The sequence below is a fragment of the Neomonachus schauinslandi genome, chromosome 1 (assembly GCF_002201575.2).
Source record: "Neomonachus schauinslandi chromosome 1, ASM220157v2, whole genome shotgun sequence".
Lineage (NCBI taxonomy): Eukaryota > Metazoa > Chordata > Mammalia > Carnivora > Phocidae > Neomonachus > Neomonachus schauinslandi.
In genome coordinates, this window is record NC_058403.1 from 1,165,660 (window position 1) to 1,186,869 (window position 21,210).

General features: G+C 59.6%; 2 protein-coding genes across 5 annotated transcripts in view; one reads left to right on the top strand and one right to left on the bottom strand.

The window, feature by feature from the left end:
- The window catches only part of SLC19A1 (solute carrier family 19 member 1), a 15,667-nt gene extending 2,736 nt beyond the window's left edge, over positions 1-12,931 (top strand). Inside the window, exons 2-6 of the mRNA XM_044913266.1 lie at positions 194-947; positions 1,025-1,217; positions 3,453-3,594; positions 12,169-12,688; positions 12,722-12,931. Of these exons, the coding sequence (XP_044769201.1) occupies positions 194-947; positions 1,025-1,217; positions 3,453-3,594; positions 12,169-12,414 (1,335 nt within the window). The 3' untranslated portion in view covers positions 12,415-12,688; positions 12,722-12,931. The remainder of the gene's footprint in view (positions 1-193; positions 948-1,024; positions 1,218-3,452; positions 3,595-12,168; positions 12,689-12,721) is intronic.
- A 2,427-nt stretch (positions 12,932-15,358) lies between these two features.
- COL18A1 (collagen type XVIII alpha 1 chain) overlaps positions 15,359-21,210 on the bottom strand; it is an 86,693-nt gene continuing 80,841 nt past the window's right edge. For 2 of the 4 annotated variants that reach the window (XM_021679226.2, XM_021679224.1), the window contains 10 exons: positions 20,300-20,343; positions 19,946-20,068; positions 19,239-19,392; positions 19,081-19,154; positions 18,483-18,614; positions 17,908-17,940; positions 16,841-17,077; positions 16,379-16,576; positions 15,941-16,056; positions 15,359-15,750 (listed from right to left, as the gene is read on the bottom strand). In XM_021679226.2, coding sequence (XP_021534901.1) covers positions 15,537-15,750; positions 15,941-16,056; positions 16,379-16,576; positions 16,841-17,077; positions 17,908-17,940; positions 18,483-18,614; positions 19,081-19,154; positions 19,239-19,392; positions 19,946-20,068; positions 20,300-20,343 — 1,325 coding nt within the window. In that variant the 3' untranslated portion in view covers positions 15,359-15,536. The remainder of the gene's footprint in view (positions 15,751-15,940; positions 16,057-16,378; positions 16,577-16,840; positions 17,078-17,907; positions 17,941-18,482; positions 18,615-19,080; positions 19,155-19,238; positions 19,393-19,945; positions 20,069-20,299; positions 20,344-21,210) is intronic. The other 2 variants (XM_021679225.1, XM_044919292.1) reach the window with 1 other exon arrangement.

Consider the following 21,210-nt stretch of genomic DNA (forward strand, 5'->3'; position numbering starts at 1 on the left):
CGTCGGCGGGGTGGCCCCGGTGCCGCGTCCTCCCCGCGGGGCCCCCACCCCGGCGCCGCGTCCTGCCGTGCCTCCGGGACGTCAGCGGTGGGGGGGGGGGACCGCGCGGCCCCAGGGCGCGAGCCCGTGGGGCCTGGGGGCGCGGGAGCGCGCGGCTGCCCTGGCGCCCGCGTCACCGGCCTGCTGTCCACAGGTCACCAACGAGATCACGCCGGTGCTGTCCTACTCCTACCTGGCGGTGCTGGTGCCCGTCTTCCTGCTGACCGACTACCTGCGCTACACGCCGGTGCTGGTGCTGCAGAGCCTGAGCTACGTGTCCGTGTGGCTCTTGCTGTGGCTCGGCCGCTCGGTGCTGCACATGCAGCTCATGGAGCTCTTCTACAGCGTCACCATGGCCGCCCGCATCGCCTACTCGTCCTACATCTTCTCGCTCGTGCGCCCCGCCCGCTACCAGCGCATGGCCGGCCACTCGCGGGCGGCCACGCTGCTCGGCGTCTTCACCAGCTCCGTGCTGGGCCAGCTGCTCGTCAGCGCGGGCGGGGTGTCCTTCTCCACGCTCAACTACGTCTCGCTCGGCCTCCTCGCCTTCAGCCTGGTCCTCGCCCTGTTCCTGAAGCGCCCCAGACGCAGCCTCTTCTTCAACCGCGACGCCCCAGTGTGCCGCGGGGCCGCGCCCTCCGAGCTGGGCCGCATGAACGCGGACGCCGGGCCGGGCCGGGCGCCGCGGGGGGCCTGGCGGGACTGGACGCTGGTGCGCATGCTCCGGGAGCTGGGGCGCAACGTGCGGTCGCCGCAGCTCCGCCTCTGGTCCCTCTGGTGGGTCTTCAACTCGGCCGCCTACTACCTGGTCGTCTACTACGTGCACATCCTGTGGAACGTGGTCCACCCCACCACGGACTCCACCTCGGTCTACAACGGGGGGGCGGACGCCGCGTCCACCCTGCTCGGTAGGCCCGCGGCTCCGCCGACCACGCCCGCCCCGCCCGCCGCGCCCGGACGGCGGTGACGTGTCCTGTCTCCGCAGGTGCCATCACCTCGTTCTCCGCGGGCTTTGTGAAGATCCACTGGGCGCTGTGGGCGAAGCTGGTCATCGCGGGCGTGACGGCGCTGCAGGCCATGCTGGTCTTTCTCATGTACAGCACCAGCAACATCTGGCTGTGCTACCTGGCTTTTGTGCTCTTCCGCGGTGCCTACCAGTTCCTGGTGCCCATTGCCACGTGAGTTGACCTGAGTGGGTGGCTGTGGGAGGCCACTGAAGTGCCTGAGCCCAGGGCCGGGCAGTGGCGGGCAGCTGGAGGGCACACACCTTCCTCTTGCCGGTTGGGGATGGACAGACCGTCCGCACATGGACAGAGCCCTCCCTTCCAGAACGTTCTGTGGGGAGCAGAAGGGGTGTGTGCACGCAGTGCTGAGCTCGTTTGGTGGCTGCGCTCGCTCGTGTCGGGAGGAGCGGTGAACCCAGGGTGCTCTCGTTTGGGCCCAGGTGTCCCGTTGTCCACAGCACAGCCTGTCCTGGCTTCCGTGACCCTGAGCTTGGTGCAGAGCCCGGTCCACGTGCTGTCCCCTCCGCTTCTCCCATGGAGGCTGCTTGGTGGCCGCAGTCTCCAGCCCTTGTGGAGTCCTCCTCCCAGCTCCCTCCCCTGTTTTCCAGGCCCCAGGTGCTGCTGTGGGCCCGTCTGGGTGCACGAGGCCTTTCTTGTCCCCTCCCACGCACGGCCGTGACGCATGCACAGCCAGGGAGTGACCAGGTGGCCCAGCTCGCCGGCCGCCTGGGGCTGTCCTGGAGCCCTCGCATTCCTCACGCCCAAGGATGTCCCCAGAGCTGTCCTCCGGCCCACTTGTGCCTTCCAGAACCTTCTCCAGCCCGCGTCCTGCTTGCTGCTAAGATCCTCTGTGTGCTCCTTCGAACTGACCCTTCCACGAAGCTGATGCCACACGTGCTCCTACCACACACGCTCACGTCCCACGTGCCCACGTTACATGCACGTAGGGGCCTCCCTCCCCGTGCCTCCCGCACCCAGCAGGTGGGCCTGCTCTGTCACCCTCCGGGGAGGGTGGGGGCCCTCCTGGTCACCCGGAGTCAGACATCTGTCCCCACTGCTTCCTGAGCTCAGGCGGCATCCCCAGGCCTGACTCTCCGCTCCCCGTGGCTTCCCTGCTTCCCGCCACACCACACGCTCTCTCAGCCGGCAGACGTCCCAGAAGCATTTTCTTGGCACGTGCCCCCTGTCCCGTCACCAGGACGTAGGCAGGTATAGAGGAGAGAACAGGTGCCTCCCACCCGAGGCCTCGCTGCTGGCATTCGGGTGTCTGGCCTGACGTGACTCGGAGCTCATCCCTCTGCCTCCTGCCCTGTCCGCTTCGCTGTGGGGCTCACGTCACTATGTGGGCGTAACCGGGCTCTCGCTGATGCCGGGCAGCTGGGCCCCAGCTGACGGGGGTGGTGCGAGTGGTATTTTCTTAGGACAGCCCTGAGATCAACTCCTCTTGCCGACGTTTCTTTCTCCGAATCGGGATGATGGCCTCAGGTGGCTCCCAGAAGGGGCCTGGCCAGGCAGGGCGTGTGCTTTGGAAAGGGGGTGTCAGTAGATAGCGGGAAGTGCGTGGTGGCCCTGCAGGCCCACTGGCCTTTCCATAGGGACAGTGGGGCTGGCTCCTCCCCGGTGTGAGTGGCCTGTTTGTTCTGCGGTTCTCTGCTGCGTCAGCCGAATGCGGTCAGAGCCTTGTGCCGTGCCCACTGGCATGGCTCGGTTTGCTCCCGCTCAGGGCTGTGGAGACATGGGGGACACGAGGAGGGGTGGCGTGGCATTCTGCCATGCTGGGGACGTGGCCCGGTGTGGGTTTCCCTCGGACCTCTGCCTGACGCGCTCTCTCTCGCTCCGCGTGCTCTCCGGCGGGGGTCACAGAAGCCCGGCGGGTCGGTCTTGCTCCCACCCCAGACCCCAGCACAGCGGAGCCCCTCGGCCTCTGTCATCCTCTTGGAAGGCTTCTTGGGTATGTTTGCTCCTTCACTTTTCAGCGCTCTAGAGTATTTCCTGTTCAGTTACTCATTTTTAGGGGCGCTTTGGGGATTTTAATGGGAATACCTTCACCTGTCCGTTTCTCTGCAGAGGACCGGGAGCTGAGTGCACGGTCACTCCTCTTTTGTCTCACTGTCCCGTTCCTAATTTATGAAGTCTTCAACAAAGAACAACTGTGCTTCTAGAACCCTCTTCACGATGCTCTGCCCGTTCTCATGAGGATGACCATCTCTGCCCCAGAATTACCAGGAGACGTTTTGAACATCCTCCTGGGGGTGCATCTTGTCCTTAGTCTCGGATTCACAGAGCCTGGGGCGTGTGCCCAGGAGTGGCGGGTGGCCTGGATGCCGGGAGGGACTTGCCGAGTCCCCTTTGTACTGGGGTGCTTCTCGTTCCCCTGCTGAGTCTCACCTTGGCCGCTTTCCCGTTCAGTTTTCAGATCGCGTCTTCTCTCTCTAAAGAGCTCTGTGCCCTGGTCTTCGGAGTCAACACATTCCTTGCCACCGTCCTCAAGACCATCATCACTCTCATTGTTTCTGACAAGCGGGGTCTAGGCCTCCCAGTCCACTCACAGGTGAGCCCATTTCAGCCTTGCTGCCTGGGGGATGGGAGCGTCTGGCCACCGGCATCTCCTACTCCATGGGTCTGGGACCATAGGTCCGCACTGGGGGGTGGGGAGTTGTGCGCAGGGTGGGCTGGGCACTTCCGGCCAGACACACAGACTGGAGCGGAGCAGGGAGGGAAGGGGCAGCCGGATGCCCTGTGACCTCTGAGGCCGGCCCAGGTGCAGTCCCCTCTGGAGGAGCTCTGACCGGCCCCCGTGCTCCCCGTGCTGGCTGATGTCCCAGGAAGCATGGAGGCATGGCTGTGAGCCCTTTCCTTGTGTGGTCACAGCTGAGTGCCTTCATGTTAGATCTCTGCCCTTCTGTCAACGCCTGTCACACCAAGGCCCTGGCTCACGCACCAGCTATCTGCTGCATGCAGGACAGGAAAGTCGAGCCGGTGGGGTGCCTGCTGGCTCCTCTCCGGTCCCTCCCCTCGTCCGACCCTGAGGGGGTTCTCGGTGCTTCTGAGCAAAGCTTGAAAGTTCCTGTTGCCTCTGAGGTTGGGGGACATTCACACATGTGACTCTGGGTGGTCTCAGCCACGGCAGGACCTGTCTGGGCCAGCTGGAGTTAGCGAGAGTTCGGGCATGCAGGAGGGACGGTAACCGGGCCCCTGGATCTGTGCCCTCAGCCTGGGGGCTTGCGGCCTCCATCTGCCTGGAGCCCGGACCTCCCTGGGCTTGGTGGGCTCCACAGAGAAGTCCTGATCTCCGTCTGAGGGAGCTGAGTTGGCCCTGCCTCGGTGACCGCAGAGCTGACCCGGAGGAGGCGCTGGGCAGGGGCAGACCCTCTTGTTTAGAGACTGGCCTTTGGAGTTTGGAAGTGCCCTTGGGGAGAAGGAGGTCTGAACCACGTGCTCATGTCTGCAGGCTTCTGCAGGGCCCCCCAGGCTGAGCTCTGGGACTGTCCGGTGCGAGCAGGATTGGCAGAGCCCCCCACGTGGATGAGTGTGCATGGGGGGGTGGTGCAGGAGGGGCTGGAGGTGCGGCTGGGCCCGGGGGTGGGCAGCCTGGGAGCCCCTCCAGAAGCAGGTGGGTGGTTAGTTCGTGATTAGAAATGCTGATGGGATCCACAGGGAAAGTAGCCCCTGCTCATCTTGCTCACTTTCCCTGTTTACAGCCCGTGTATCTCTTCATGTCATCCCGAGTGCTCTTGACCTTAAAATAGCAAAAATGGGCATATTTGGGAATGACAAAGAATTGCAATTCAGGACAAGCAAAACCGTAGGCAAGTCTGACCTATAAAGGAGAGGAACGATATTTTATGGGGAAGAAGGAGGAAGTTGGGAGGGGTTGTTTTGGACGGAAGTCCACTGGCGAAAAGCAAGAGTTCAGGGTGATGACGGTTTCTCGGTTTCCCAATGGCCGAGTTTCAGGGGTGGCTGATTTCTTGTAGGGGATTCCGTGAACTTCTGCTGTTGGGGCCTGTCGCGGGTGATTCTCTCCTGCGGAGCGTTCTTCTGTGGGGTCTGTGCTTTTTCCTGTGATTGGGGGTGAGTGGCAGGGCCCTCCCAGTCTCCAGACTCCACTTGGCTGAGGTTCACCTTCATTAATTCTCACCGTGTTGAGAGGGAGCGGCGGTCAGACTGGAGACTCGTGGGAACCAGGACACAGCAAGTGGGGAGCTGGCCTGGGTTTGCTTGTTTGTTTGTTTTTTTAAAGATTTTATTTATTTGAGAGAGAGACAGATACAGCAAGGGACAGCATGAGGGGGGAGGAGAGGGAGAAGCAGGGAGCCCAATGCGGGGCTCGACCCCAGGACCCCGGGATCACGACCTGAGCCAAAGGCAGACGCTTAACGACTGAGCCACCCAGGCGCCCTGGGTTTGCTTGTTTTTAAAGTTACGCTATTCTTGAGTAACCATACATTCGTATGCAGTGTTAGAGGTAACACAGACCCACGCCTCTTCCCACTTTCCCTGCTGGACACGCCCTGCGGGGCAGCGTCCCTCTGGGGGCTGACTTTACACAGGCAAGAGCGAGAAGGCTCCGCCCTCAGGGCCCTGCCCCGGTTGTTCCTGGCCACACCCCTGACCCCAACCCTACAGTCCCTCCACCATTTTTGTGTCTTCTCCTTTCAACAGTGTCACTTAAGTGGAATCGTGGTCTGTCACCTGGGGGATGGGCTTTCTCACTCAGCCCGCCCCCCTTGAGATCCGCGTGGGTCACCGTGCTCACACGCCCATGTGTGTGTGTCCGTCCGTCCGTCACCGTGTCCGTTGGGTGGTGGACACGGCTGGTGTACCTGCTCCCCGTGAAGGACTCTGGGTTGTTCCCAGTTTTTGGCTGTTGTGAATACACGTGCTTTGAATATTGAACGTAGGTCTTCATTTGTCTGGGACGAGTGCCCAGAGGAGCCGATCCTGACCCCCGTGGTGGTTGCGTGGTTTTTAAGGAGCCGCCAAGCTGTTTCCCCGGTGGCTGCCCCCTGTTTGGCATTTCTTCCGGCAGGTACGAGAAAGCCAGTTGCCCAGATGCTCACTTTTGGTGTCGTCCCTGTTTTTCACTGAGCGTCTGCCCGGCGCCGGGTGGTGCTTGTTTGTGGTCCCGTTCGCGTCTCCCTGTTGGTACCAGCGATGCTCTGCCCTCGTGTGCCGGCTGCACGTCTCCTGGAGGGACGGTCCCTCGCTCTGCCCCGTTTCCTAATTGCATGGCTTGTTTCCTCGCTCTTGAGTTTTGAGCATTGTTTGTATGTTGTAGGTCCCAGGTGTTTGTTGGATTTATACCGGACCCTTGAACGACACGGTTTGAACTACACGGGTCCACGTATACGTAGACTTTTTTCAACAGATAGAGCGCTATAGATGTGTTTTCTTTATGATTTTCTTAGTATTTTCTGTGGCTTACTGTATTGTAAGAATACGATATGTAATGTATATATACAGTGTGTTAATCGTGTTACTAGTAGAGCTTCCCGTCAACAGTAAGTTACCAGTAGTTAAGTTTTGCAGGAGTCAGAAGTCACACGTGGCACCCCAACCCCTGCATTTTTCAAGGGTCACCTGTATGTGGTTCGTATGCATTCTCTGTAGCTGTAGCTTGTTCTTCTATCCAGACGGTTTTTGCAGAGCAAAACGTTTTAATTTTGGTGAGGTCTGATTCATCTGTTTCTCCCTTTATGGATCTGGGTTTTGGTGCCAAGCGTAAGAACTTTTTGTATAACCCAGGCTCTTGAAGATTTCCCCAATATCTTTTTTAAAGTTTTATAGTTTGGGGGTGCCTGGCTGGCTCAGTTGGAATAGCATGCGAACTCTTGATCTGGGGGTTGTGAGTTCGAGCCCCACATTGGGTATAGAGACTACTAAAATAAATAAACTTAAAAAACAAAAAACGTAAATGGGGCACCTGGGTGGCTCAGTCGGTTAAGCCTCCAGCTCTTGATTTCAGCTCAGGTCATGATCTCAGGGTCGTGAGATTGAGCCCCACATTGGGCTCCATGCTGGGTGTGGGACCTGCTTAAGATTCTCTCTCCCTCTGCTCCTTCTCCCCCCTAAAAATCAAAATATGAAAAACAAAAGGAACATGAAGTTTTGCAGTTTTACACTGAAGTCTGTGGTCCATTCCGAGTTGATTTTTTTGTGAGGTGTGAGGTTTCCATCAGGGCTGCTTCTGTCTGTGGACATCCGGTCATTCCAGTACTCTTGTTGAGAAGAGTGTCTTTTCTCTGTTGAATTCCTGCTGTACGTGTGTCAGAATCGAGTGGTGCATGTCTGCGTGAGTCTGTTTCTGGGTTCCCCTCCTGCCCTTCTGCCGTCACTGCAGCGTCCTGCTTTCCAGCCACATGGGAAGTTCTGAAATGGGGCAGACCGATTCCTTCAGCTTTGAAATGTTTTTTCAGAATTGTTTCAGCTATTTCTTTGCCTTTCCGTGTAAATTTTAGAGTAATTTTGTCTACCTACGAAATTCTTGCTGGGATTTTGCTAGGAATTGCAGTAAGCCCATGTCATTTCTGGGAGAATGGACATCTTTACTCTGTCGAGTCTTCTAGGCTGTGAACATGGTGCATCTCTCCACTTATTTAGGACTTTCTTGATTTCTTTCAGCATTTTGTAGTTCTCAGCGTACAAGTATTATACCTGCGATGTTAGATTTACACCTGAGTATTCCCTTGTTTTTTCAGCAATTGTGAACGATACTGTATTTTTAATTTTAGTGTCTACCTTTGCCCACTAGGGCCGCCATATCAGAATACCAGAGACCCGGTGGCTTAAGTAGAATTTATTTTTCACAGTCCTGGAAGCTAGAGGTCTGAGATCAAGGTGTGAGCAGGGCTGGTTCCCCCTGAGGAACTCGTTGGTGTGTAGACATCATCTTCTGTGTCCTCACGTGGCCTTTTCTCTGTGTGTGTGCCATGTCTGGTGCCTCGCTCTCCTTCTAAGGGTACCAGTCCTGTTGGGATAGGGCCCACTGTTAGGACCCCTTTTGACCTTAATCATCTCCTTGAAGGCCTTATCTCCCAATACAGTCACACTGGGGGTGGGGCTTTCACAAGTGAATTTTGGGAGGGACACAATTCACTTCATAGCAGTATCTGTGTGTCTGTCGTGAATATATAGAAATACAGTTGACACTTGAGTGTTAGTCTTTTACAGTCTTGGTGAGGCCATTTATTAGTTCTAGGAGGTTTTGGTCTTTGCATGTTTTATGTTTCCTGGTCTTGCCTTCCTGCGGCTGGCTCGAACTTTCTCTTTATTATTTCCTTCTACTTGCTTTACGTTTATACTGTTCGTCTTTTTCTAGGTTCTTGAGATGGGAGCTTAGATTAATGATGAGCCTTCTTTTCTGACATCTGCATTTAGTGCTATGCGTTTCCCTCCCGGTACTGCTTTAGCATCCCACAGATTGGTGTGTTGTATTTTCATTTTTGTTCACTCCAGTGTATTTTCTGATCTCTTGAAACTTTCTCTTTGACCTATAATTAGTTCAAAGGCTTTTGTTTAGTTTCCAAGTGTTTTGAGATTTTCCTGCATTTTTTTGTTGCTGATTTCTATTTTCAGAGAATACAGTCTACCTGATTTCAGTCCTTTTAAATTGGTTGAGGTTTGTTTCATGGCCCAGGATGTGGTCTGTCTTGTTATATGTTACGTGGACCCTCGAAAGGTCTGTGAATTCTGCTGTTGTTGGGTAGAGTGTTTTATAAATTCCAGTTAGCTCCTGTTCTTGATGGTGTTGTTGATTTGTTCTCTATCCTTGTGATTTTTGTCTCGTTCCATTGTCGAGAGAGGGGTGTTGGCATCTCCATCTTTAATTGTGATTTGGCTATTTCTCTTTTCAGTGCCGTCATGTTTTTGCTTCACGTTTGTAGCTCTTTTGTTTGTTGCATGTGCCTTGGGAATTGCTGTGTGTGTTTTGATGAATTGAGCTTTTGGTCATTATGGAATGGAATGTCTTTCTCTGCCTCTGGTCATTTTCTTTTCTCTGAAGTCTGCTTTACCTGATATCAACATAACCACTCCTGTTTTCCTTTAATTAATGTTTGCGTGATATATTCTCTTCTACCCCTTGTTACTTGACTGTATTGTTATATTTGAATTGAGTTTCTTGTAGACCACATATGGTTGAGTCATGTTTTTTAATCTATTCTGCCAACATCTGTCTTAATAAGTGGTGAATTTAGACCATTTATAGTTAGTGTAACTATTGATGTGTTAGAATTTATGCTGCCATACCATTTTTGCTTTTCTTCTATTGTTTATGCATTCTTTAGAATTTTATTCTGGTTTATTTGTTGTGTTTTTTGAGTATATCTCTTAGTGCAGCTTTTTTGATGGTGACTTTATGTGTTAAATGACTGGTCTGAGGGAAGTATGGAAATCTTACCTCCTACTGTGTCATCCTACCTTCCACTGTTGATAGTGCTGTTGTCTTAGGTATTTTCTTTATGTACCAGTACAGCTGATTGAGATAGGGTTCTGACTTATGCTTTAACTATCAAACATTTAGAAAATTCTAGAGGAGAAGGAAAGTCTTCCATTTACCCATGATTTGGCTCACTGTGTTCTTTCTCTTTCCTATTGGTCCAGGGTTTCTTCTTTATGATTTCCTTTCTGTTTAGAGCATCTCCTTTAAGCCATTCTTTTAGGGTAGGTCTGCTGGTGACAAATTTTTCTCTTTTTCCTTCTTCTGAGAGTGTCTTGATTCCTTTTCATTTCTAAAGATTCACTGGATATAGGCTTCTACGTTGATAGTTTTCTCTTTTAACTTTGAAAAATGTGTCCCTTCCTTGCGGTCTTTGTGGCTTCTGATGAAAAATCCACTGTTTTTCCCTTAAGGTGCCACTTTTTTCTGGCTGCTTTCACGATTTTTTCCTTTTTCTTTGCCTTTTGCTTTCAGAAGTTTAAATACAGTGTGTTGGCCTAGTTTTCTTTGGTTTGTCCAGTTTGTGGTTCCCTCAGTGTCTCAAATCTGTTGGTTTATGTCTCTTACCAAATTTGGGGAGTTTTCGGCCACTATTTCCTGAAGTACTTTTCCAGCCCTAACCTCTTTTCTTTTTGTGGGATTCACATGACACAGCGTCACATCTTCTGGAATAAAAGGGAATGAGGCTCTGCTTATGACTTTTTTCTCTGTTCAGACTTGGTGATTTCTGTTGTCCCAGCTTCCAGTTCATTGATTGTTTTCTCTGTTTCATCTGTTCTGCTGTTGAGGCCATTCATTGAGTTTTTAACTTGGTTATGGCATTTTCAGTTCTAACTGTTCTTTATCTTTTCTCCTTCTTTTCTTGGACGTTTTCATCTGTTCCTAGTGTGTTACTGCTTGTTGAAGTGTTTTCATCTTGATGGCTCTAAAGTCTTTCTCCGATAATGTTAACATCTGCGTCATGATTCCGTTAGAGATCATTGTGGTTCTAGGTATGCTGAGTGAATGACTGAACCCTGGACATTTTGGATATTATGTTACGAGATCTGGATCTAACTGAAACCTTCCAGTGTAACTGGCTTCTCCTGACGCTGCTCTACAGAGGAAGTTGGGAACATGTACCTTGTTACAGCCAGGTGGCAGGCTCCCCACTCAGCTCTCCTGCCTGAAGGGTGGATTGGGGGGCCCCTCATTACTGCTGGGCGGGGACGGGAGTTCCAGCTCCCCACCTGGCCTCCAGCCTCCCGCAGTTAGGGGCAGGGGTGCTTTGTTACCGCCTCCCACAAGGCCTCCAGTGACACCACTGGGGATGGGGTGTTCTTGCTGTTGCTGGGTGATGGTGAGAGTCCCCTCTGCAGGGCAGGGAGTTGGGGGTTATTATCACCTGGTGAGAGTGAAAGTCCAGGCTTTCTGTGTGGTTCCTACTGCGGTAAACTTTCCAGCTCCCCACTGTGCCTTCACCACCACCACCGGCAGGAGGCATGGCACCTGGCTAGAGTCCGGGGAGTGAGGGAGGGTCTGGCTAGAGTCCGGGGAGTGAGGGAGGGTCTGGCTAGAGTCCGGGGAGTGAGGGTGGGGTCTGGCTAGAGTCCGGGGAGTGAGGGTGGGGTCTGGCTAGAGTCTGGGGTGGGGTCTGGCTAGAGTCCGGGGAGTGAGGGAGGGTCTGGCTAGAGTCTGGGGAGTGAGGGTGGGGCCTGGCTGGAGTCCAGTGGCTCCCCTCTGTCAGGTCCCTGTCCTGGGCTGTCCCTCTCCTCGTCCTTTGGCTAGAAAGAACAGCTTTTGTTGGTTTTTTTTTCCTTCATCAGCTGGCTTTTCTGGATTGCTGGTTTCTTCAGATCTAAAAATAAACACAGGGCAAAGTTTAAAAGCTCAGGGGACACATTGCTGTGTTCTCAGCCTGCAGCGTCCTGGCCGGTGTGCCGCCCTCCCCTTCTCTCAGTTACCTTCTTAAAGTGAGTTCTGTGTGTAGCATCCAGGGTTCTAGCCATAGTGGGGGAAGGAACAGGAGAAGAGACACTCAGCTCCATCCCCCTGGAAGCAGAGTCCTTGAGGGTTCAGTTCCCAGTGTTGCTTGTAAAGAGGGGCTTTGCTGGATGCAGCAGAGGGAGGTCTGCGGGGAGCAGAGCGCCGTGGTCTTGGGCAGGACTCATGCCTGGTCTGGCCCGCAGATGCAGGAGACCCCCCAGCACCGCCCGCCCCACGGTCGCGAGGATCAGGAGGGACGTATGCAGCTGCACCTGTCCCTGGGGCAGGAACCGGCGTGGTGCTCGGGGCTGTGCACACACACGTCCTCGAGCCCCCGGCAGCTGTGGGAACTTGACCCGCAAAGGGAAGCACATGTTTGTTGTAAAACAGAGTGAGAAGAGCCTCTTGGGGTGGGTCACAGAGGCCACCTGTACAGGAAACCTGCCAGGGTTCTGTGGGAAAGCGGCGGGAGCCCCCAGGGCTGCGCCGGCTGTGGCCTGCAGGGGGACAGAGGGTGGTCTTGCCCCCTGTGGGAGCTGCTCCTGGGCTGCCCCCTGACCCCTGAGCGCCCACCCCCACCCTGCAGTGTTCCCGCGGCCTCCGCAGGAGGAGGGAGACCCAGGGAGGACTCCACAGTCCCCGCCCCGCTGCTCCCCTGCCCCTCCCCTGCCGGCGGGGCTCACCCCTCCCAACCCCGCCCCTGCCCCCTCTCTGTTGTAGTTTCTTGTCTACTTCGTGTACTTCCTGGTGCTGTTTGGTGTCTACCTCTTGGGGGCCATGCTGGTGGCCCTGCAGCACTTCCAGGCCAGCCGCCGCGCGCCCCCGCCCCCGGAGCTGAGGAGCCCTGCCGAGGAGAAGGCCATGCAGGTGCTGAGCGAGCAGGACAGCGGCCTCAGCAGCCTGCAGCCCGAGGCCCTGCCCCTGGCCTCCCAGGAGCAGAACCAGCAGCCCGAGGCCAAAGCCTGACCCTTGGACACCAGCGGCCGCCCGCCAGCATCCTCCACGCCCCCACAGGTGGCCCACCCCTGGTGTCAGCGATCCAGGTTTCCGGCCTCGTCCACATTACAGGGTTCAGATTGTGGAGCCAGTGGTGACCAGCGGGGACCCTCCATGGTACCTCCCTGTGACCTGCACCTCGGGGGCAGCCTGCCTCAGGAGGGGCCTTGGCTTGTCCTGCAGTGGCCCGAGGACGGTGCCCCTCCGCCCTGCTTGGCGCTCTGGCCCTGTCCCCCGCCCACACGTGGTGGGCAGTGGGGATTCACATGCCCACCAGGCCTCCCCACCATCACCCCCCACCCTGGGAAGCAGGCCCTGCTTGTCCCTGGGGACCAGTGACTGGGATAGGGACTCGGGCCCCCGCAGTGCGAGGCTGGGAGCCCTGATCTGTGTGGACTGTGGCTCAGTTGTCCAGGTACTTGCTTTAGACAATGCTCTTCCTTTTTTTAAAAAAATTGACCTACACGAGAAACCTTAATGGGCTCCTGTTTCTGTGGGAGAAGCTGGACACTGCCCAGTGGTGGGCCCTTCTGTCAGGTGCATGCGGGGACGCTGGGGCCCCCGGAGCCCCACTTCTCCCCAGGCCCTGCACTGTCCTGCCTGTTCCCGAAGTGAGTTAACACTGACCTACCCCACCGGTGACTGTGGGCGACCTGGGGCCACTCACGTGCCAGCCCAGACGGACCTGCCCGAGTGCACCACCTCAGGGTCTGAGGGCCCGTTGTGTCCCTTCCGAGCTGCACCGTCTGCTCTCCCTGAAGGGGCTTAACCCACAAGCCCCAAGCATGGAGGGGCTTCTGATCCTGTACTAGCCTGGCCTGTGGGGGTGGGGGTGGGAGGGCGACCCCTCCCTGCCCCAGCCCCTGTCCCCGACAGGCAGGGACCCACTCCAGGCCCACAGGTCCTCGGGCTGAGTACAGCCCTTCCCACAACTCCTGGGGTCTGGAGCAGCGCCCGCGCTCCCTGGGACCGGAGGGAAGGGGGCAGCTTGGAGCCATCTTGGCAGGGAGCGGTCTGAAGGACACGCCGGGCCGGGGCCGGGCTGCTGGATGGAGGAGGCCGCCGTGGGGGGAGGCCGGGCATCCACACACACTCACCCCTGGCGCCCTGTGGACGCTGTGAGGAGGGGGCAACGCTGTTCCCCGTCTGAGCTCAGAGATCTAGCAGGACTTGGTGGGTGGAGGGGGTGAGTGTCACCTCTGGTCCCTGAGCACATGGTGCAGGGCCCTGCTGTGCGCCCCGGCCCTGGGACTCCCCTGCCCTGCCCTGCGAACCCTCCCGTCAGTGGCCGCCCAGCCGCCTGGCCTCACAGCCGGTTCCATGCGCTGCGCAGCTGTGGGGAGAAGGCAGGTGCAGGGCTCAGACCACCTGCGCGGCCTGGGAGCGAGAGCCTGTGGGCACTGCTGGCCACCCCAGGGAGACTCCGGAGAGGAGAACGGTCTGGGGCCGCGGCAGCGTCCGTCTGCGCCCGCGTGCGGCCGCTCACGCCCACCTGTGCTCCCGCCGCACGAGCCCCCGGCCGGGATGAAGGCTCCCGGGCACCTGTCTCATGATCACAAGGGCTGCCTGCAAACCCAGTGTCCGTGTAAAGGGCCATTTTTATTTGGAGCCCGTTTGGAAACCACGTTACTCCTGCGGTTTCCAGTGCTCAGGCCGCAGAGTTGCGGCGGCTGGGGGCTTGCCCGGCACCCTTGCAGCATGGCCACCCGTGGAGGAGGGACCTCTGCCGTCTCCCCCAGATGCTCGGGTGCACCTCAGAATGTCCCCTTCCGTGCGCCCTCCACGTCATGTGGCCGCCTCTTGGGCTCGGCAAGGCAGGCCCCGTGGGAGCGGAGTCCTGGCTGGGGCAGGTGTGGCCATCCTATTTGCCTCTGGATTTTTTTTTTAAGGTTTTATTTATTTTACTAGAGAGCACGAGTGGGGTGGGGGCATGGGGGAGGGGCAGAGGGAGAAGCAGGCTCCCGCTGAGCAGGGAGCCCGACACGATGTGGGACTCGATCCCAGGACCCCGAGATCATGGCCTGAGCCGAAGGTAGGGGCTTCACCGACGGAGCCCCTCAGGTGCCCCACCTCTGGATGTTTGAACTCCATGTCCTGCAAAGATGAACCAGGACCCTGGCCCTGGGCTCAGCAGGCGGGAGTTCTGGCCAGGGACCCGGGGATGGGGAGCAGCTATGAGCCCGGTTAGAAAAGGAGACTGGGTAGGGCCTGGGCCCCAGGACGGGATGCTGCTATCCCTGGGTTGTGGGCCCTCAAAACTCCTAGCGTAGGGGCGTCTGGCTGGCTCAGTTGTTAGAGCTCTTGATCTCAGGGTCATGAGTGTGAGCCCCACCTTGGGGGTAGAGATTACTTAAGAAAAACTCCCCGAAGGCCCTGGGTGGGCCGAGCTCCACGCTGGGTGTGAGCTCATGGGTCCCGTGGGAAGCCGGTGTGAGACAAAGAGCTGAAGGTGGGCCCCATGTGCAGGGCTGCGGAGGGAGCCACCAGCCCATGGTGGTTTTGGGGCAAGGGCCAGAGCCTGGGGGGCCCTGTGGTCTGCGGTGGGAGGACGCACTGATTTGGGGAACTGCCCTGACCTGGGGGTGGCCGAGGAGAGGTGGCCCCGCCCTGCGCCCCTGGCCTGAGCCGCCCCAACAGCTCACAGCTGGGGAAGGAAGGCTCATTACTGCTTGTGCGGCCCCTGGGCCAGGTCCAGAGGAAGGGAGGCCCGCAGGAAGCCGAGGCAGCACCTGCGGGGGCCACGGAGGGCCGCAGGGGCACCCCCACCCCCCGGGATAATGAGTTCCCTTGCTGTGGCCGGGGTCTACCCCCTGGTCTGACTGGGGCCAAGAGGGAAGGGGACAGGGCCCCGTGTGAGGAGGGGAGGGGCGCGAGAGTGTCCCGGCACCAGGCTTTGTTTTAAACTTTTAAAAAATACACTCTTTGGCTTCCTTTTATTTCTTGAGGGGTACATAACCGTGAACCATACAGGAAAGTGTCCGGCCGGGTCCCCACCCTGGGGGGTGGGCAGAAGCTCCGGCACAGCGGCTTCTCCACTCTCCTGGCCTCCCCTCCGGCCCCATGTCCACTTGTCCGTCTGAGCCGGCAGACCCCTACTTGGAGAAGGAGGTCATGAAGCTGTTCTCGATGCAGAGCACAATGAAGGCGCTGTGGCAGCTCGCGGCTTTCTGCGCCAGCAGCCGGCCGGCCAGCAGCGAGGACGCCTGGCCCGTGGCTGCCGCAGCCTCCGTCCGCCACGTTTCGCAGTAGCTGTCTGTCAGCCGGCGCCCACTGGGGTCTGAGCCGTGCCACACGCTCTTCTGGGGCCTGCGAGACGCAGAGGCCATCAGCCCCAGACCAGGGCCTGCCACTCAGGGAAAACGGGGTGTTTTCCGAAGGCCCATCGTGGCGGCTGGATGTGGGGCCAGGGGGAGGGCGGGGAGTCGGGGTCCTTGATCCCTGGGGGCTCCACCTCCCCTGCCCATCTGCTTTGGGGGGCACAGCCTGGGGAGCCTACCAGGCGGGGTGCTGCAGGACATCTCTGCCGTCGAAAGAGAAGATGCGGGCCCCGGGCTTCAGCTGGCCCTCGGAGCCTGAGAATAAGGCCTCCCAGCTGGGGAACAGCACCTCGTCCTGGGGAGGGAAGTGCAGTGGGGCTTATTCCCTCCCCGCAGATGTCCTGCCAGAGGTGGGCCAGCTCGCAGGGCCCCCTCCCCAGTCCCAGATCCGGTCTGGCCCCGAGGAGCGCACAATGGTGGTCAGGAGGCGCGTAGGCCACTAAGCCCCCCCTCGACGTTTCCTAACCCGAGCTCCGAGGTGGCTGCGCGTGAGGGCCTGGCCCTGCGGCCTGAACCCGAAGACGCCCCCTGTGACGCACGGGACCCCTGGCAGGCGGCTGCAGGGGCTGGGGGCCGTGCGGGGGGGCCCGCCCGCGCCCCAGAGCAGCCACACCCACCCTGAGGTTAACGATGGGCACGCTTGTGCGGTCGGCCCGGCGCACGACGCTGTAGAGGTCCTGCAGCCGTGAGGACAGGAAGGCGCGGAAGGTGCCGGCCAGCCCCACAGCGCGGGCCTGCTGGAAGCACTGGAAGTCCGCCCCGCGGATGCCTCGCATGCCACCCGGCTGGGGGCTGTTCAGTGCCACCAGGTGCAGCTGTGGGGGAGAGCCGCGGGATCAGCCGCCAGCCCCCACGGGGCGCCCGGGTCCCCCCGGGCTGAGTGTGCACCGTGCTGGGGGCCCCGGGGTCCAGAGCAGCCACCCTCGGGCCACCACCCCTGCCCAGCTTCCGGCAAGTCCCTGTTGGCTCTTCCAGAGACAACCGGAGGGCAAGCCCCAGGCCCAGAGAACTGTCCCCGGCAGCCCTGGGAGTCCTTGTGAGCTGAGGGACCGGGGAGTCCACATGGGGGGGTCGCTCACCACAGGGTGGTAGTCCTGGTGGGTGTGGGTGTGGGTGGGCCTGCCAGTGGGGCGAGCCGGCTGGAAGTGCAGGTAGGAGCCGTGCTGTGGGGCTCCAGGGTAGGGCTGGGGGTCCAGCAGACGTGGGGGGTTGGCCAGGATGTCATCTGCCCGCCAGGGCCGCGCCGTGGAGTGGGTGAGCTCCCGCCGGGGGTACGGGTTGCCCACGGGGGGCTGCAAGGCGGCCACCTCGTTGTCCTGCAGACGGGGAAGCAGACTGTGGCAGGGGCCCTGCTCTCCTGCACGGATGGGCTGATTGCTGGCTGCCTGTCCGGCAACCCCGGGGTGTGCTCTGCGGCAGGAGAGGGCCGGCCTGGGGGTGGGGAGCTGGAGGGTGCATCCACGGGCCCTGGGGTGCCCCGGAGGGTTAGGGCGGGAGCCCTTCCAGCCCCCCCACCTCTGCACAGTCCCCCAAGCTTGCCGCTCCATAGGCCCTTGCTCCACCCCACCTCAGAGAGGCAACCGGCACCCCATCCAGTTCCCAACAGCACTGAAGGCCTTCTGATGCACCGTGTGCTTTGCCTCTGCCTGGATCCCTGTGCCCTGTCTCTAAGTGCCCACGGTTAATAATCCATAATAAAGCATACCGCCTGTTATCCGCCATCTCTACCACCTGTCCCCCGCCCGGGAGCTCCATGGGGCAGGGCCTTGCGTGTCCCTGCCTGAAACAGTGCCTGCCATATGGGAGGGCCTGAGACCGTGCTGAGAGAATGAATGAATGAATGAATGTATGGGAGAGCGGACCCGCTGGGCTCCATGAGCCGACAGACCCGCGGAACCTGGGACGCACACCCCCTAATGCAGCCTCTGTCCTGGGTCTTTACACTCCCAAGAGCCACAGCGGTGGGAAACCCAAATATTTCGGGCCCTCCCATCCCCCCAACCCCCCAGGGGCCCATCTCTGTGCCTGGCACTCTTGGAGGATGGTGGGCGAGGCCCGAAGGGAGGCAGCCTCGTGGTGTGCGCACCCCGTCCCACCCCCCGCGCCCCAGGACCCCGGAGCTGTGGAGAGTAAGATGGCTCCTTACCGTCCCGTGTGGGAGCGGCGTCCGCGCCTCCAGCTGGAAGAAAATGCAGGGGTTACCCCGGCGACCCCTGATGCCTGGCACCGGTCCCTCCCCCGTGGAAGCCGGCGTGGCCGCGTCCATGACACACAACACCTTACGTGCATTTACTTTCCAAAGTGGGAGAAGCATCTGCCTTCGGCTCAGGTCATGGTCCCAGGGTCCTGGGATCGAGCCCCGAGTAGAGTCGGGCTCTCTGCTCAGTGGGGAGTCAGCTTCTCCCTCTGCCCCCCCACCCCTGCTCATGCTCTCTCTCTCTCTCAAATAAATAAAAACTAAAAAAAAGTGGAGGGTCACTTCTCCGTGAACCCTAAACAACTCCAAAAATCAGTCCACTCATTTAAGAGTAAAGAAACGTAAGGAGAAGCTCCGTCCATCACTCGCCCCTGAGGCGTCCGCCCCTCCGACAGACCGCGGCTTAGGCCCGCCCTGGGTGTCGGGGTGCGGGGCCCCCTCCCTCACACGTGCTCGCCTGAACCCTACCGCACACAAGCGAGCTGGGGAAGCTCTCTGGCTCCTTCCATGCGCAGGGAACTCACCAGGACCTTCCGGAGCCCGTTGCGGACCCGGACATACAGCTCCTCCCTCTCAGCCACGAAGATGAGCCAGCCCTCCGGCACCTCCGGCACTTTGTCCAGCATGGTCTGGTACGTGGCCCAGATCCTCACCTGCTAGAAGCCCGACCTAGTGGGTCCCCATCACACACCGGGAGCATCTGGGCTCGCGGGGCTGGGGAGGCGGACGCCCTCTGATGAGGGACCGTCCTGCAGGCTTGAGTGGGTGCCTTTCTCCATCACACTGGCCCCTGAGAATGCTCTGTGGCGCCGCGGGGAGGCCACCCGCGGGGAGGGCTGGACGCCAAGTCCCCAGGCTCTCTGTGAGCACTGCTGGGGGTCCTTCCTACTGGCCGTCCTTCCTTGTCCTCCCCTGCCCACCTGAGTCCCCCAGCCGCCCCCAGGCTCCCCACTCCTGCTTTGGGAACCACATCTCAAGGCTGCTGTGCATTTGCCCCAGGGGCAAAGCCGGGCCCAGCGCTGGGCTTCTCTGAAAGCCCACCCACAGTCTTCAAGGGGAAGGGTGGCCGGCCAGGCCAGGGCAGAGAGCACCTGACCGGTCAGGCAAAGGGGGCACTCTTACCCCAGAGGAGGTGCCCATGGTTCCAGGGGGCCCAGGGGGCCCAGGTGGGCCTGGGGGGCCGGGAACACTGATGGCTACAGGAGAGAAACCAGAGATGGGGACGCATGTCCTGGCTGGACCAGCGGGAGCCCAGGCCCCCACCCCCCCACCCAACTTACTTTGCCTGTAAGGGCCAGGAAAGGAAGGGGGCCCTGGGGGACCAGGGGGTCCAGGGGGCCCAGGAGGTCCCTGACGCCCCTCATGGCCGATGCCAGGGGGTCCCTGAGGTCCAGGTGGGCCAGGCTGGCCCCGAATGCTCTCTCCCTTGGGACCCTGGTGGGGGTCAACAAAACAGGGGGCAGGCAAGCCTGAGGGGCCAGGCTGCATCGGCCAAGGCCCTGCAGGGAGCAGCTCGGAGCGCCCTCGCCTCCCTCCCCGCCGCCTCCCTCCCCACGCCATAGGGCCTGGGAAACCTGGCCTCCAACACCGTGCACCCTGCACTGGGACGGCGTCCCAGAACGTGGACAGCGGTGCAGCCCCCCGAGAGCCCTCCTTCCCCCTCCGTCCCCAAGGCAGAAGCTGGGGCCTGGGCTCCCTGGAATCTTTTAGGGCAGACGGTCTCCCTGAGGAAAGAACAGCACCAGCAGGAGAGCGGGCGTGAAGGTGGGTGTGGGCTCCTCATGTCTTGTGTTCCCCCGGCCGGCTGGAGGCGCCCCCAGGCCACGTGCCCCCCACCCCGAGAGTGGGGGCGAGAACTGGAGGGGAGAGCTCGCAGGCACAGCCCGGGGGCTTGCGGGTGTCCACGGCCGGGCTGCACCTGCCCCCGCCCCAACCTGGGACCCTGGGGCCATGAGCTCTGGTGCAGGCCTGGGGAGCCCAGACTTACCGGAATCCCAGGGTAGCCTGGCGGGCCGGGGGGGCCGGGCACACTTGAGCCGAAGAATCCGCCACCCCCGGGCTCACCCCGTTCACCCTTCTGCCCGGTGTCCCCTCGGTCACCCTTCTCCCCCTGTGGATGCAAACACTGGTCTGAGGCAGCCCGGCTCCTGTCACTGGCGTGGGGGGGTGGGCTGACCCCCAGGAGCCCTGGGTGGGCAGGGTGAGGCAGCGGAAGCTTCTGGAGCCCAGGTCTGGCAGGCCTGGTGGGACAGGGCTCAGCTCCCCACTTTCCTATATGGCCTGAGCCCTGGAGAAACCGAGTCAGGGTGGGGCGGGTGTCGGGGATGTGGGTGTCACCCACCTTCATTTCAGTCCCCAGCTGGAGGAGGTCGAATGGGAACTGCCCTGCAGGAGAGAAGCAGCGGGGGGGAGGGGGGGCCCTCAGTGAGCCCCTTCGCAGCACCCTGCCCCCACCTTCGTCTTCCTTCTTCGATTTCTAGAATTTCTTTGTTTCTGGGTAGATTCCTGGTGGCTCGGCCCAGGTTCCCAGAACCCCCGCCCGCCTCCAGGAGCCACAGGTCTGATCCCCTTCCTTCTCTAAATGGCACCTTTTTAGAATTTCTTTTTGTTTATGACAGGTCGTTGATTTTTGTAAACTGCCCTCCCGCCGTCAGTAAATTGACTTATTCTAATGGTTTATCTGTATGTCCTTTTGGGTGGTTGATGTTCAAACTCGTGCTGTCTATAAAAATGGCAGTTTTATTACTTCTTTCCAAAAATACATGGCAGTATTTCCCTCCCGCACCTCCCGCCGAGCTGGGGCCCCTGTGGCGGCTGGGGTCAGAGGGTCAGACGCCCCCGGCCCGCGGGCCCCCAGCGAGGGCGGCCCCCAGCAAGGCGGCCCACGGGGCTCCTTCCGCTCTCAGTCCGGCAGGGGGCGCGCCAGGATCACCGGTCTCTCTTCAAAGCGCCATCCGTATGGCTCGTTCACTTCCCATCGGTACCATTTCTTCTCATCTCTTTTCTTCAAGGTAAGTTCGCTATTTGTTTTCGGACTTCTTGAGCTGGGCGCTTGGAAACGTGTGCCGAGTGAGGCTGTGACCTCCGGAGCAGTTAACACACCGGCGCTGGGTGAACCCCGGGGCCTGGGGCTAGGGGAGCCCCTGCCTGGTGGGAGCCCCGCGCTGGGGTCCTGCTGCCCCGGGGCCGCGGCGGTCGCGGACGGAGGGCGGGGAGCCCCTCACCACCTTCCGCCCAAGTGTTTTCTGCTCC